This window comes from Rattus norvegicus, chromosome 19 (assembly GCF_036323735.1).
Source record: "Rattus norvegicus strain BN/NHsdMcwi chromosome 19, GRCr8, whole genome shotgun sequence".
Classification (NCBI taxonomy): domain Eukaryota; kingdom Metazoa; phylum Chordata; class Mammalia; order Rodentia; family Muridae; genus Rattus; species Rattus norvegicus.
The window spans coordinates 36,639,159-36,655,023 of record NC_086037.1 but is presented as its reverse complement, the minus strand read 5'-3'; the positions used below and the strand labels follow the sequence as shown (position 1 = coordinate 36,655,023).

At 42.3% G+C, this 15,865-nt stretch overlaps 1 protein-coding gene and 1 non-coding gene across 2 annotated transcripts in view; both read left to right on the top strand.

Annotated features, from left to right (window-relative positions):
- Lonp2 (lon peptidase 2, peroxisomal) overlaps nucleotides 1–15,865 on the top strand; it is a 91,507-nt gene that overhangs the window by 17,219 nt on the left and 58,423 nt on the right. The window contains exons 7-8 of the mRNA NM_001399196.1: nucleotides 1,763–2,021; nucleotides 8,834–8,975. Coding sequence (NP_001386125.1) covers nucleotides 1,763–2,021; nucleotides 8,834–8,975 — 401 coding nt within the window. The remainder of the gene's footprint in view (nucleotides 1–1,762; nucleotides 2,022–8,833; nucleotides 8,976–15,865) is intronic.
- LOC120098751 (U6 spliceosomal RNA) lies at nucleotides 15,442–15,548 on the top strand. Its single transcript, XR_005497159.1, has one exon. It is a non-coding gene; the product is annotated as a U6 spliceosomal RNA (small nuclear RNA).

Sequence of the window (15,865 nt, the reverse complement as noted above, 5' to 3'; positions counted from 1 at the left end):
TTATAATAGTTACACAAATATAGCACATTTTCTTCATCTCAGCTCAGTGGACATTTGAACAGCTTCTACTTTTTGGGTATTATGAATAATACCCAAGTAGCACATTGCTTCTTGAGTTAGAGTGGGGTACTCTCCAAGGTCCTGATTTGGGGCGGGGAGGAACCCAGAAATGGGGACTGCTTAGTCATATGGTAGGCTTATTTTTAATTGCTGGGAAACCTCTGTACCACTTTAATTCTGGAGTTACCAGTTTATATTCCTATAATAGTGTAGGAGGGCTACTGTCTCCCATATTTTAAAAGTCAGCTTCAGCCTCCTCTCGGCTTCTACTCTTTCTCATGTGCTGTGGGCTGCTCATCTCTGGGTACCTAATGTGGGTCAGTTCTGACCTCCTCCTTTCTTGGTCATTAGCTTCCCAATGTTTGTTGAATTTTTATCATGTAAAGAAAGTGAATTTTGTCCAGTGCTTTTCTGTGTTTATTGAGAAGATTGAATAGATTTGTCTTTCATTCACTTAATATAATATATTACTTTATTAATGTGCATATGTTATATTATTAACTGTGTAGTATTAGTAAAACACCCCACCTGGTTATGGCATATGAGCCTTTTAATGTGTTTTTAGTCCAGTTCAGTACAGGAAATTGGTTAAGTGAGTGTGGATAGTTGAATAATAAACTATAAAGTACCCACAAAGTGTTGCCGAAATGTATATTTCCTGTTGAAAATTGATTAACAGATTAAATGGGGGAAGAAATGTACTTTACAGAAGACCTCATAAAGTCTCATTTTGAAAAATACATGTGTAATCTCACACTCACATCACCTGAGGTCACAGCTATCTGCTTTCTTCTTTTTCATTAGTGTCAAGATTTGGGGGTGGGGTATACATAATATTACTATTAAATAAGAAAAATATTCTTTAAATTTTTCACTTTTGTTATTACTGGGAGGGGAGTGATGTTAGTGGATGACTTTGTGGGGTCAGTTCCCTCCTTTAATGTTTGTGTGATTCTGAGTTCTCAGGATTGTGCCACAAGCACTTTTATCCCCTGAGCCATCTTGCTTGCCCACCCCCACCCCCCTTTTTTTTTCAAAGAAAAAAATTCAAGCACAATAAAATATATAGAAACTATATCTATATCCCCCAGAGAAATAATGTATGTGTAGAAAGTCACTACAAGGGACATGATTTGAGCATGGAATTTGAATGGGTGGATGTCTCTGGAAACACTGAATCTTAAATAGAACAGTCAAACAAAATCTTAGCTGTGTTTCTATTGCTCATGATTGAAAGCAGCTTGGGGAGGAAAGGGCTTATTTATTCTATAGCCGTTGGTCCAGGGAAGTCAACAGTTGATGCAGAGGCCGTGGAGGAGCACTGCTACTGACTTGCTCCTCATAGTTTGCTCAGCCCGCTTTCTTATAGCTGAGGGGTGTTGCACCACCAGCTGAGGACAGATGCATTGGGCTCTCCCACATCAATCATGAAAATTCAGCACAGGCATGCCTATGGCCTATGATTTTATGAAAGCGTTCTCTCAATTGAGGTTTCCCCCTCTTAGCTAACTCTAGCTTGTGCCAAGTTGACAAAAGAAAAAATAACAACCCTAAACCCCTGATTAGCATAATATATTTGAAGACATAGAGGGATCCAAATCTGTTTTTATCATTTTTTTCTAAATAATATTTTTGTAAAGTTTGAAAAAGATTACTTAAAAGTTCCAGGTGCTGAAATAACTTCTCTTGGATTCTTTGACAGACCGCCTGGACATCCGGGCAGCCCGCATCCTTCTGGACAATGACCACTATGCCATGGAAAAGCTGAAGAGGAGGGTTTTGGAGTACTTGGCTGTGAGACAGTTGAAAAATAACCTGAAGGGCCCAATCCTCTGCTTCGTTGGCCCTCCTGGAGTAGGCAAAACAAGTGTGGGGCGGTCAGTGGCCAAGACTCTGGGCCGAGAGTTCCACAGGATTGCGCTTGGGGGCGTGTGTGACCAGTCTGACATTCGAGGGCACAGGTACAGTGCTTTCAGACTCCCTTCTGATTCTGCCTTTTGATCTCACTTTGACATTTGTTTGTGGACTAACTGGTGTACGCCTCCGCTTTCTCAGTCCTACTTGAATACAGTTGCAGAATTGTAACTTACTCTGTGATGGGCTACTATGTTGATTTTCTACTTACTTTAGTTTCATAGCATTGTCTAAGTAGTAATCATAACTCTTAGCATTTTAACGGATAATTGCAGTGCTGTGGACAGATATGAGGAGCGAGTAATCTCTGAGAGTAGATTTATTCTGCCCGTAGCCTTTCTTTTATGAGAGCCAGGCTACACCAAGGAGAAAGGCGAGCATAACCATCTCAGCTCACTCTTTCATGTTGACTCATTTTCTTTTTTAAAAAACTAGACTCTAAGGATGTTTTATTTGATCAACCTACACGATTATAATCAGACATGGTTTTCCTTTCCATTGCTTGGTTCCATGGTTCTCCCTGCGAACCTGATTGAAAGAGGCTTTAGGGTAGCCTAGGTCTACGTGCTCAGAGGGCTCCATGGCAGTTGCAAGCTATGAGAACAACCTAGAGTATGTGTGTGAGAAGTGTGGGGAAGCCCAGCACGTAGAGAGTGTGAACCACAGAAACTCTGCTAGTGAGAGAGTAAGGTCATTTTTCATGTCTGATTTTCCCAGTGGCCTCTTCACAGGGGTCACTGACCTCAGGTAATGATGGGAAAGTGAAAACTCTTCACCAAGAAACAGTTATTTTCTGGGTCTGGTGGCCCATGCCTGTAATTCTCCCAGTTGGGAAGTGGAAGCAGAATGGCCATAATAAGACTGGTCATAGCCATATGCCAAGGTGGAGACCAGCCTGTACCACAGAAGACCCTGATTTTCAGTAGAAAGGGAGGGCGGGAGGGAGGGAGGAAGAAAGGAAGGAAGACCTACTCTTTATTTGTTCATAAGTGAGGAACGTGCATTTAACAAGCGTGTGAAGATTCTACTAAGGAGCGAGGGAACACATCAGACTAGAGGAGTTGATTTGAGTTACTTTCTGACAATTATAGATCGTTTTGTTGCCTGGACTGTCTTGTTCTCCTGAGTGCCACTAGAGGCTGTAGTCCCCTTTCATGATGAAATTAGTACCCTTATTTGCAGACCAACCACAAAGAATTTGGGCTGAAATCTGATTTTGACTACAAAGTCCATGAGGCTTACCCTAGCCAAGTGACTTGATTTGTACTCTGTCATTCTGGATTATTTCCCTTTTTTAGTTTATTTTTAATGTGTGTTGGTGTTTTGTCTGTATGTATGAAAATGTCTGCACTGGAGTTACAAACTGTTGTGAGTTACCATGTGAGTGCTGGGAACTGAACATGGATCCACCTAGCTCCTTTGGAAGAATACTCAGTGCTCTTAACCCACTGGGTCCTTAAATTTCATTCTAATTTGTATGCCATTATTTTATACTGAAGCACAGTTCTGTGTGCCTAACAGGGTTTAGTAATGTTAAAGGGGTTTAGGTTGCGGGTACGTGATAGATTGGGAACTTGTCTATTTCTTCTTCCGTAGAGCTAGTGATTCTGTAATGCTCAGTGCTTGGCCCACAGGCACGCCAGGCTTAGCACGTCTAAAGACATTATTGGATTTAAACACTTTTGCTAATTTTTCTACTCATACATAAAATTCGTCACTCCTTTGCAGGTGCATATTCTTTAAAACTTAGCTTTGTTATTATTTTAAATCTGATTCTCAGGAGAACAGGTCTGGGTTTATAGCATCAATATAACATTTTGTAGATCTTTCATCTGATTTTAAATTATATTCAAAGCTATTTATTCCTATTCTTGGTGTTTCTATTTATGTAGAAGAATTATGAAAAAATATTTTTTGCAAGTAGTGGATATATACTGTCATGGGTCTTATCCCTGATTGTGTTTGAGCGTGTGTTTGAGCGCATGCGTGTGCATGTTCTGAGATGTAATCCAGCATAGCCTTAGACTTACTGTGTAGTAAACTCCTAACTAAAGATGTTCTGCCTCTACCTCCCAAGGGCTGGGATTGCAGCCATTCAGGTCTCATCATTCCTTACCGACATTATTGAATTTAAACACATGTCTCTTCTAAATTTTTTTTTTTTTTTGGTTCTTTTTTTCGGAGCTGGGGACCGAACCCAGGGCCTTGCGCTTCCTAGGTAAGCGCTCTACCACTGAGCTAAATCCCCAGCCCCTCTTCTAAATTTTTATATGTAAATAAATTTGTCACTGATTCTCAAGTGAATATACTTTGTGCATTAAAACCTATGATCCCCACTGCCTAAGATATGTGTAGCTATGAGTTGGTTAGCAATGGAGACAGCGATTGCCACCCTCTCCTCCAAGATCCTAGGCTTGTTTGTGAATTTAGTTGGACTTTAAATACACTTTACAGTTAGTATTTAACTATGCTCTAAACATGTGGTTTCCATAGTTTTTCAAACACTACAGCAATCCACCCTTGTGCTGTTGGGGTTTACAGTCCCCCTCTTCTAAATTACCACAATCAGTGATTGTTTTTCTTTGAAAACCTGTTGGAGCATCATGCACAGTGGGGCGAGTGTGCTGAGAAATGGAGACAGGGAGGACAGAGTGTGGGACATCTCTGGTGTCCCCTGAGGTTCTGTGTAACAGTGGAAGGCATAGGAAACAGCCAGGTCTTGGCGTTTGAGAACTGCACACATGCTCTCATGGCAGTCGTGGGAAATTGTGTTCTTCCTCAGTAGGCACCACTGCTCTACAGTCAGGATGAAAGGAAAGTGGCCACTTCTGTTGTCCTTCTCACTTGGTCGCCATTTTCCGTGTACACATGGACTTCCAACCATTTGCTATTTGCACCTGGCTGTAGAAAAGGAAGGTGCTAGTGAGTCAAGGATTGGTTTTTAAAAACAACCTAAGACTATATCTTTAGTAGTTGAAAAATGAAGAGGTGAGAGGAGAAAAAGAAAGGTTTGGGTTACACCTATGTATTAAATAGGGATCTGGTGAGGAGGAGCCTCTTAAAGGAGGAATGAAGTAAAACTTAGCTGTTAATTCACTCAGGCAGTTTTATCTCTCTGTGTGTTTTTCTGTCTGAAAGTCAGAATTTGTAGGAGTTGTTTTCATAAAACAGCAATTAAAGTCAGACCCAATTTCAGTTGTCCTGGTTTCTACTTCGAGTCCTGGTTCCTGATCACAGCTGCTGAGTCAGGCCCTGCTAGGTGGCTTATAGAGCGTCTTTCCCAGTCTTCATGAGAGCACTGACATTGGCTCTGCTGTCCCAGTTTAGAGGTGAGGAAACTGAGTCTTAGGTCAGTTTGGAGGCCCTGAGGGAGGAAAGTGCCAACAGCTGTGTAACCTGTGCTGTGCGGTAGGACCCAGCTTCTGTTATCGGCTGCCCACTGCTCAGAGGGGGACATCCATGACGAACTAGGGAGTACGTGAGGAGCGAGTACGTTGAGGAGCAGACAGGTTGTAAGGCACTGTGTTGTTGGAAGTGACGGTGTGAGAGGAGTTCAGAGAGGTTTCTGAGGACTGCGGGAATTCAGCATGGAGGTTGCTCACGCCTGGAACTCAGGACGAAAAGGCAGAATAATGACCACAAATTTGAGGTACCCCAGGTAAATTCCAGGCCAGCCCGGGGTACAGTGTGAAGCCCTGTCTCAAAAACAAAATAAGACAGGAAGATTAGTCTTTACTTTCAGAGAATTTTTAATAAATACATAGGCAAGGAAAGTGAGAGAAGTGTACTTATTAATTAGCTTTTTACACTGTAATGTAATACTTGAGACAAGTAGCCAGCCAAGAGAAGAAATTTATTTAGCTCACAATTTTTAAAATTGAGAGCCCCAATTGAGAGCACTGGATAAGCTCTTTCAAGGACTGTCCTAGGCTGCGTCACATCCTAGGAGCTAATAATGGAGCCTGACACAAGGAGGTAAAGCCCACTTGTATTCCTTTATAATAGCCCTCTTCTAAAAATTAACTCAGAATTTGTTAGACATATTTTAATTTCTTTATTAGAAATATCATGCCCTCCCGGTAGGCCCTAGTTCTTAAAATTTTGACTGAGTCCTGATATGGCCACCTGGGGACCTAAGCTTTACCACATGGGTCCTTCAAGGACACTCAAATAATGTCTGTACCATAACAGCAGAACATGATGTTAAGAGCAGTAAAGAAAGCCAAACATCATGGCACATGTCTTTAATCCCAGCACTTGGGAATCAGAGGCAGGCAGATCTCTGAGTTTGAACTACGGAGTTCTAAAACAGCCAGGGCTACACAGAGAAACCCTCTCAAAAACAAACACTAAAGAAAGAAAACCCCTACAGGTACAAAACCTGTACCTTGATTATGAATGAAGCAAGAGAGGGTTGGCTGCTGTCAGGGAAGCACTGACAGAGAGACTGTGATTAATCTTAACTGTGGACAGAGGGGTTTGGACCTTTTCTGTGGGCTTGGGGGCGGAGAGAGAAGTCCCAAGAATTTGTTGGCTTGCACTGCCCTAGAAAGGGTTCTGGAATAGCATTTTCTCCTCTGACTTGAGGTATAGAATCATAAGTAGGTACTTATGATTTTTGAAATCATATCAAAAACAGAAAAGCAAGAAATGGTCCTTACTTCCCCACTTCTCAGAGAAGGGGAGGGGGCATGGGCGGAGGATCCTGGTAGAATGGAGAGGCTGCATCCAGGAGGTAGAGTGAATAAATAAGTCAGTGGGGAAAAAAACCCGAAATGACCCTTAGAGAATTTGAAATGTAAACAACTTTGTTTGCTACCACACTTAGTAATTAGTGGCGAGCCTATGTTCATAGAGAAAGAATTTGAAAAAGTTTAGTGATTTCTCTTGTCCTTTCCATATTCCATTCTCATTGTTTGTTTTTATTAATATTTTTAAAAAATTTAAAATTTTACACAATATGTGTGTGTGTGTGTGTGTGTGTGTGTGTGTGTGTGTGTGTGTGTGTGTGTGTGTGGTGTGTTTTTCTTTTCTTTTTTTCGGAGCTGGGGACTGAACCCAGGGCCTTGGGCTTGCTAGGCAAGCGCTCTACCACTGAGCTAAATCCTCAACCCATATTTTGTGTTTTTACTTAAATTCCTCCCAAATTTTCACTCTGTACCTACTCAACTTTATGACCCCCCCACCCCACAGAACAATAATAAAAACAAAAACAAAACAAAAACCCCAGCAGACCACAAAAATGAAAATCAACATAAACAAGCAAAAAACCAATAAGACTAAGACCAAAACAAACAAAACCAAAGCGTGATGTGACCAAAGGCCTCCAGAAGTACTACTGAGTTTGTCTTATGTTGGCCAACTATTCCTGGGGGTGGATGGAGCCTGCTTAATATACTGAGGGAGAAAACTTTTCTCCTTTGCCAGCAGGTGTCAACTGCATATATCTTCTTGATCAGGGGTGGGAGCCTAGAGGGGTGCCTACTTCCCCTCTCAGCTGGCCTGTGTAGGCCCTGTACATGCTGCCACAGTCTGTGTCCTTGGAGTCATTCATCACCTCTGGCTTTTACAAAAGTAAACAGCATTTACAAAAGTAGACATCATTGTCAGATGATGGTCGTCATCATATTATTAACATTATTATCATTTAAGACAAGGTCTAGTTTATCCCAGGCCAGCCTTACTTGCTGTAGAACCAAGGATAACCTTGAACTTCTGATCCTCCTGCTTAGCTTAGGTGGTGATGGGGTGGGTGTCATACCCAGGGCCTTGTGCTTTGCTCGGCTAGTGCCCTACATCCCAGATGCCCTTTCCGAAGCCTTGAATGTGCTCATTGATTGTCAACAGACACTGTCCTATCTAGCTCCAGCGCTGTTCGTCTTGCCTAGATAAAAGCCATTTCGGTGACACTTTTTTTAGGCTTTCTTGCTTTTTCAAAGGTCACTCTGTTCTGCCCTACTTTGTGCAGTCACGTGGCGCAGTTGAGGCTTGCTCTGTAAATCAGCTCTGTGGTTGGGTGAGTCATGATGTAACTGCTGCTGTTCCACTCACTGCTGATCATTCCCTTGCATGCAGACAGCCCTTGAAACCTCTCAGAACCAACATCTGCTCTCTGCCTGGTGAGGCAAGGCTACAAAAGAAACCAGTAGAGAGCTGAGGAAGGCTTGCCAGCTCCGTGAGGGAGAGGCTCCTCTTTCAGTGGTGTAAACATGCTTACATCTGCTGTAATTACATAAGGACTCTGACTCAAACGTGACAACACAGCCTCTGGCTTTTGCCCCCAGTAATACAGGCCTGGACTGAGTTACACCATTTAGTCCATGTGGGGCAGGAGCAGACCAGGGTAATGGAGTCTTGGTATAAGTACCGTGTACCTCAGGTCTACTTACTGTAGTTAATATCATATCATTGCTTTTAAAAACAGGAGATTTGTATCTTTCTCCCTCGACCAGAACTGTGTGACTTGCAATTCTTCCAATGTCGTGGGCAACTTGCAGTTACTTAGAATCAAGTAGAAAATTAGAATAAGCCTAACACCTTTTTTAAAAAAGATTTATTTATTTTATGTATGTGAGCACACTGTAGCTGTCCTCAGACACACCAGAAGAGGGCATCAGATCCCATTACAGATGGCTGTGAGCCACCATGTGGTTGCTGGGAAAATTGAACTCAGGACCTCTGGAAGAGCAGTTCTTTTAACCGCTGAGCCATCTCTGCAGGCCGAACCCAACACCTTGTTGACATATGTTCTGCTTTACATACATGCACAGAGCTGCCTTCCTGTGCTGGTAAGGGCTAAGGACTTCCTCTCGGTCCTGTCTGCTCTTGGTCCTCACAGCTGTTACTTTGCTCTCTGCAGGCGCACCTATGTGGGCAGCATGCCCGGCCGCATCATCAATGGCTTGAAGACTGTGGGGGTTAACAACCCAGTGTTCCTTTTGGATGAGGTTGACAAGCTAGGGAAGAGCCTGCAGGGGGATCCTGCAGCCGCACTGCTCGAGGTAAGGCCTAGAAAACGCCCATGAAATCATACGTGAGTATGAGTGAGCATAGGCCATATCTAAGTCATGTACAGATTGAAATCAGTAGAGCACAGACTGAAGTCTGGAGCTAGTTACATCTACATAAAAATCACAGACGTCTTCCTCTTTGTGATGTCTTTTTAATTTTTATGAAGTAAAATAAAATTTTAGACATGGCTTGTTCTTCACACAGTAGTAGTGAAGTCTGCTGCAGAAAGAAAGTATAAAGTCCCAGGGCCCGGCCCGCTCCTGTGCTTTAGCCTCCAGAAGGCTTTGTTAATTTGCTCCATTTTCTAAACAGCTTGACTTAGCCAGGCACAGTGGCACATGCCTGGAGTTCTTGCTAGTCAGGAGACTGAATTCAGTGCCAGACTGGGCTACATAGCAAGATCCTGACGAGAAAAGGTGAAGCAGTGGCTGGGAAGGAGCAGAAGAGGGAGTTCAAGGCTGCAGAACAGAACTGCTGTATCTGTACAAACTCTGCTAAAGGAAACTGAGGCTTTCTCCTTCACTTTTTTGATTCCATGTCTTCCTTTATAAATTGTTACCTCTTTTTTTAGTTACCTTATTATTGGTTGTTAACATTTACAGATTAGGGCTGGAGAGATGGCTCAGAGGCTAAGAGCACTGACTGCTCTTCCAGAGGTCCTGAGTTCAAATCCCAGCAACCACATGGTGGCTCACAGCCATCTGTAATGAGATCTGATGCCCTCTTCTGGTGTGTCTGAAGACAGCTACAGTGTACTTATATATAATATAAATAAGTAAATAAATCTTTTAAAAAATAGATTTAAAACAATTATAGATTATATGGTCCCTTTTCAGAGCTGAGCCGGGCAGGAGGTCCTGTTCTTTTTGTTTTCTTATGCCTGCTTTTAAAAACGAATGTCTCTCTTCTGTGTACTTCACCGTTTGTCTTCTGTTCTCAGGACCAGCAGGCACTCAAGTGATGTAGGTTTTATCATTGTGAGTTTTCAGGTTGGAACCAGTTTTCTACTGTGGTACCTGAAGCTTCCCCGTGTTGTTCTTCACCTCTCACCATGTTGACTTCCCTGCTTCCCTATTCTGTGATCTGGTTTACCTCACTCTGTGCTATTAATTCAAAAGGAATGTCTAGAGAAAGCTTATCTTGGTGGTATTTTATAAATGCACATTTTAAAGCATCTTCATGTTGTCTCAGGCTTCGTTGATAATCTAACTGGGCGTGGAGTTCTTGTTGGAAATAATTTCTCTGTAGGGTTTTCCTTTGCCCCAGTGACTTCCTGGTTTCTAGTGTTGCCCTTGGTAAATCACTATGTTTATGTCCTGCTTTACTCTGAAAACTTCAGTGATGGTCCCTAAGAGACTTTACAAATGGCAGGGAAAACAATCAGGGTGATGTAGGAGTGAAGTTGGGATCAGCCCAATTTAAATTACTGGTGCTGGGTTAAGACTTTGAGAGTCTCACCTCAGCTCATACATTTTTGCCATATTTAAACATAGCACAATTTTGCTGAAAATTTTTCAGATAGCAATTAACTGAGCCTGGTGAGTAAAACAAGGCTTAAGATATGTTTACCTTGATTCTCTTTACCCAGTACAAATGGCTTCATCTATAAGAGGAGTTCTTGTTGACTTAGAAACAATGCTTAAGATACGGATCTAGAGGGGCTGGGGATTTAGCTCAGTGGTAGAGCGCTTACCTAGGAAGCGCAAGGCCCTGGGTTCGGTCCCCAGCTCCGAAAAAAAGAACCAAAAAAAAAAAAAGATACGGATCTAGAGCATTGCTTTTCAACTCTCCTAATGCTGACCCTTTTACAGTTCTTCGTGTTATGGTACTCCCAACCATAAAATTATTTTCATTGCTACTTCATAACTGTAATTTTGCTAGTTATGAATCCTAATGTAAATGTCTATGTTTTCCAATGCTCTTCAGCAACCCCTGTGAAAGGATTATTCAGCCCTTAAAGGGCTTGATGAGACCCACAGGTTAAGAACCACTGGTCTAGGGAGAATCAGTGGTCTAGGGAGAGTCAGTGGTCTAGGGAGAGTCAGTGGTCTAGGGAGAATCACTGGGCTAGGGAGAATCACTAAGGCAATTATAATCCCTGTATGAGTCAGGGTTTAGACATCACACAGGCTCTCTTACAAGGATGAGTCTTATGGCCTAGAAGTACTCAAGGTTGTAGAGGAAAGGGGTCTGGAATAAGTAAGACATAAATTCTGGGAGACACAGGCAGAGCCTGACCCATCAGACAACAAAGGATCACCAGGTTGTAGAACTTCATCCACTCCCACCATTCCAGGTGGGAGTCAGGTTAAACGTGTCTTTTTTTGAAGGATGCCTGCAAGTTTAACTTCCTGGCCTCTCCAGTGCTTATCTGCATGCACAAGCATGTTTTTGCCCTCTACAAAAACTTAGAGTCATCTCCTGATCTCAGTTTTCAGCTTTATACAATATAATATATATTTTATATAATGTATACTTATGTTTACATATAATAACCTACCTGTTGTGGGTCTGTTCTCAGACATTTTTACTGATTCTTTAAAGAATCTTCAAGATTTTCTCTTTTTTTCATTGTGAAAGATTTTTAGAAATGTTTTTGGTAGTCATTTTTTGCTCCTCTTTGTTAGAATTCAACATTTTATTTCTATTTTGTATATATGAAATTTTGTGGCACATATTTATACATATACTGTGTTTGTGTCTGGTGTCCAGAAGAGGGCACTGGATGCCCGTGACTTGCGTTAGATGGTTGTGAGCCACTGAGTGGCCGCTGGGAGGGATCGGGGTTGTCTGCAAGGGCAGCAAGTGCCCTAAGCACTGAGCCGTCCCCGCCCCCGCCACGGTGAGCATTAGTGTCATGTCTTCCCGTTCCTGTACTTCAGGTGTTCCTGTACTTCAGGTGTTCCTGTACTTCAGGTGTTCCTGTACTTCAGGTGTTCCTGTACTTCAGTCCTTTATTTTTCTGTTCTGCTTCCTGCAAGAACCTCTTCTGCTTTATCTTTTAAAAAAGAAAATTTCATGTTAGTCATTTCATAACGTCTCTACATATTCTTTCCTAGCATCCTGCTTTTGATACATAGAGGTAGTGTAAAAAGGGTATTGATACTTTTTCTTAAAAAAAATAATTTCCCTTCTCTTTAAACCACTTGTTGTCTGTATCTTGTATTCGAGTCTTTCATGGGACTTCTTGCCCATTTTCTGTTGTGTATTTGTATTTAATAGCAAAGAAGGAAAGTGCTGATTTTTAAGCTGTGAACCCAGAGCTGGAATGTGTTGACGACGCTCACAGCAGGGCCTTTAGCAAGCAAATCTCCATGTTGGAGATTCCTTAATCTCCTTAAGAGGTTTTGTTTACGTGTATGTGGGCATGCTCACACGTGTGGGGGCCCCTTGGAGGCTAGAAGAGGGCATTGCTTCCCACAGAGCTGGAGTTACAGGCAATTATGAACTGTTTGACATGGATACTAAGAATCAAACTGCAGTCCGTTGCCTGACCAGCACTGCAGTTCTTAACCACTGAGCCATCTTTCCAGCCCCCAGTGAGGTCTTTTAATGGAAATTCAGTAACCGCTAAATTCCAGTAGTGGGCGGGTTAAATTAAAATGTAAAAAAGAACTGCTAAGAAAACGACTAAGGGCTGTGGTAGAGTTGTACACATCACGTGGCAGCTGTGCACAATATGGATAATAAGGAAAGAAACAAAGTTAGAGAAAGTCAGAGCTGGGTGGGGGCTGAGGACCAGGAAAAGGCACTTGGGATCGCTTGACCTTGAAGGCCAGCACTAGGAAAAAGCAGGAGGTCTAGGGTGGGACTGATTCACCATCTATGTGTGTACATTTTCCAGAGCCGTGGAAGAACAGAACACACTCTTCTCGGCTGGGCCCAGTGTCTTGTCTCATCTCTCTCTTAAATTTTGAGACAGGGTTTTTCTGTGTAGACTGGACTGGCTGCAAACTCACAGCGATCCTCTTGCCTCAGCCTCCTGAGTGCTAGGATTGAAGTCCTCAAATACGGAAACAGACAGGGAGCTGTAGACAGTTAAACCACACTGGCTGATGGCTTCACCACTCTCTTCAGTTGTGCTGGAAACTAATTAGACACTGGGAGGAAGAGAAAACCCAGCCCCGAAAGCAGTGTCCATCTACATTTCTTCTTGAGCACACATGGAACACTCTCCTGGACAGGACAGATGCTGCACTGTGAATCAAGCTACAGTAAAGTAGAAAGGATAAACGCGCACTGTGTTCTCCTATAACATCACAGCAACTAGACGTCAGTGTGGACATTGGAGGAAGTCACAAACACATGGAAATTCACACACTCATGGGTAGTCAGCGGGCCACAGAAGATAGAAGAAAATTAGGAAATCATCTGACATGAGTAAATGAGAAGAAGACAGCAAAGTGAGTGCGTTCTACTAGAGGATAGTAGACTGTTCACAACACTGCTCAGAACCCGTACCTTACTAAGATACCAGTGTTTGTTATCCTAGAATATTGCCTATACTGTTTCTTAAATTTGGTGCTTATTAGAGTCCACTTTTACAAATATTTAAATTTTGGAAAAGTAGTATTTTGAGATCCTCTAGCTAACTTACGGATCCTAACAAAGCTACAGGAAGCTAGATGCAGGTGTGTGCATGATGCTGTCCACAGGATACTTCTGTACTGGAGGAGTGGCCTGTCACTGAGCTCACTGATCCTCCACTGGCTTCCTCAAAGGAATCTTGCTACTGGCAAACACCCTATGGCTCTTGTTAGACCTCTAGCCACTTTATGCCTGGGACCTGACCTTGTGTTCTCCCAGTGGTATCTTTAGGGAAAAAAACATACTAGGGGTATCTCCTAGTCTGCCCTCAAGGGAAGGATCAAAGTTTCTATACCACCACAGTAGAAAAGTAGTTCAGATTTGGCTAACAAATGGTGGGCAAGGAGGGCCCCACGAGACAGAAGGGGAGTCCTATCTGGGTCACAGCGCCTTGCCTGATCATTTATGGCACAATCTTATGACTTTGTAGATTCTCAGTAGTAAATACACCAGAGCTTTGAAAACACAGCAACCGTCAAGCATCTTATTCCCCAATTTTTTTCTTTTAATGTTCATTTTGTTTTGTGTGTGTGACGCCAGGATAGAATTCAGAACCTCGAAAGTGCTGTACAGATTTCTGCCACTGACTACATCCCTGACCCTCTTGTAGGGTTTTTTGGTGGCCTTGTTAGTCCCAGCTGGTATTACTGTATCAAGCAGCTGCAGCATTAAACAGTTGCCATTGATTGCTAGAGTAGAACTGATTGTACAAGTATTCTCTTAGGTCAGAGAGCAGTTCCAGAAACATGCCATGTGGGCTAAATACCAGCAATTCTCCGGGGGTGAGGCTAGAAAGCTCTAATTCTGCTCTGCCCTATGGAGGTTGCTAGGCTACAGGCACTCAGATTTTTCCTAGTTACAAAGCTGGCAGTTTCCTGGGCTTCTGTCAATTTGGGAAAGGGAAATAAGGTTAAAACAATAAATACCACAGCACTTGAAGCATTTGCAGAGATCCAGTGTTTTACTGGAATACGCAGGAATATACAGCACTCAGCGTGTTCTGAATTGGAATGGACATGGAGGAGGTCAAGTTGGCCTCTTGTCAGCAGGCTGGCTTGTTGCTCTATGGAGAAGCAGCTTTTGGAGTTCCTGGCTCTGCTTCATCCCAGTGGAATCAGCCCAATGATTTCAGTGCGTGCTTTTGACACTTTTATTGTGGCTTATCTCTTCTTTAGATAGCATGTATCTTCAAACTACCCTTTTTCCAAGATTTGTCTATGAATTGTGTTTTGAGTCCCCTCATATTTGATGTCTGTCATCTGTGCCATAGCTTCTGTGTGTTCTTTATAAATACATGGTAAAATTATGTCCTTACATATATGTACACATACATAAACATGTTTACTTGTATGCAAAACAAGAATGAGTCATCAGTTAAGGCCACCACAACAAAATACTAGTGTAGGTGACTTCTAAAAACTTGACAACTTTGAAGGCTGGAATTCTAAAATCGAATGTTGGCAAATTTCCTTCTAGGGCCTCTGTGGCTCTTGAAGGTCTGTCACTGTGTATATAGCTAGCTAGGGACACCCTGTTCTTAAAAGGATACCAGTTAGATTGCATTAGTAGGACCTCATTCCTAACCTCTTATAACCTTGATTGCCTCTTTTAAAAGTTCTGTGTCCAAATAATCAGAGTATGTGCCGCCCCCATTAGTGTGATCAAGAAAATTCCTCACAGGAGTGTCCAGTGCCTTCCTTTAGTTGATTTCAGATCCAGTCAGGTTGACACCAATATTAACCATCACACCCAGTGTCTAAATTTTAAGGAGAAAACATTACTTGATCTGAACAGTCTGATGGTGGGGTTATTCTTAACAAAGAACATTTCATTCTTAGACTTTCTTTGTGGAGTTGAAAGTACGCAATTGTGCTCGCTTCTGCAGCACGTGTACTAAAAGGGGAGCAGTACAGACAAGATTAGCATGCCCCCTGCTCAAGGGTGACGTGCACATTTGTGAAGTGTGCCGTATTTTTCCATATCTTTTTTGTTTTGTTTAATGGCTCATTTGTAAAATTGTCCTAATTTTTTCCTAGCTTTCAGCCACTAGGAACTCTTTTAATAGTTCCTTTTGAGTTGTGAGCTCTTCTTCTGTAGCCCTGAAGGGACACTGTATTCTGTGTGAATGCATGGCACGAGACAAGTAATTTAAGAGTCTTTTATAAATAAAGTTTGCATTAACTATAAAAGAAGGAAAGTACTTTATTGATTTTACAGTATTAAACATTGTCTTATAAAATGTGAAATTAGGAACTTCTGAGAAATGTGTTCTGGAGAGAAAAATGAGTTTCTA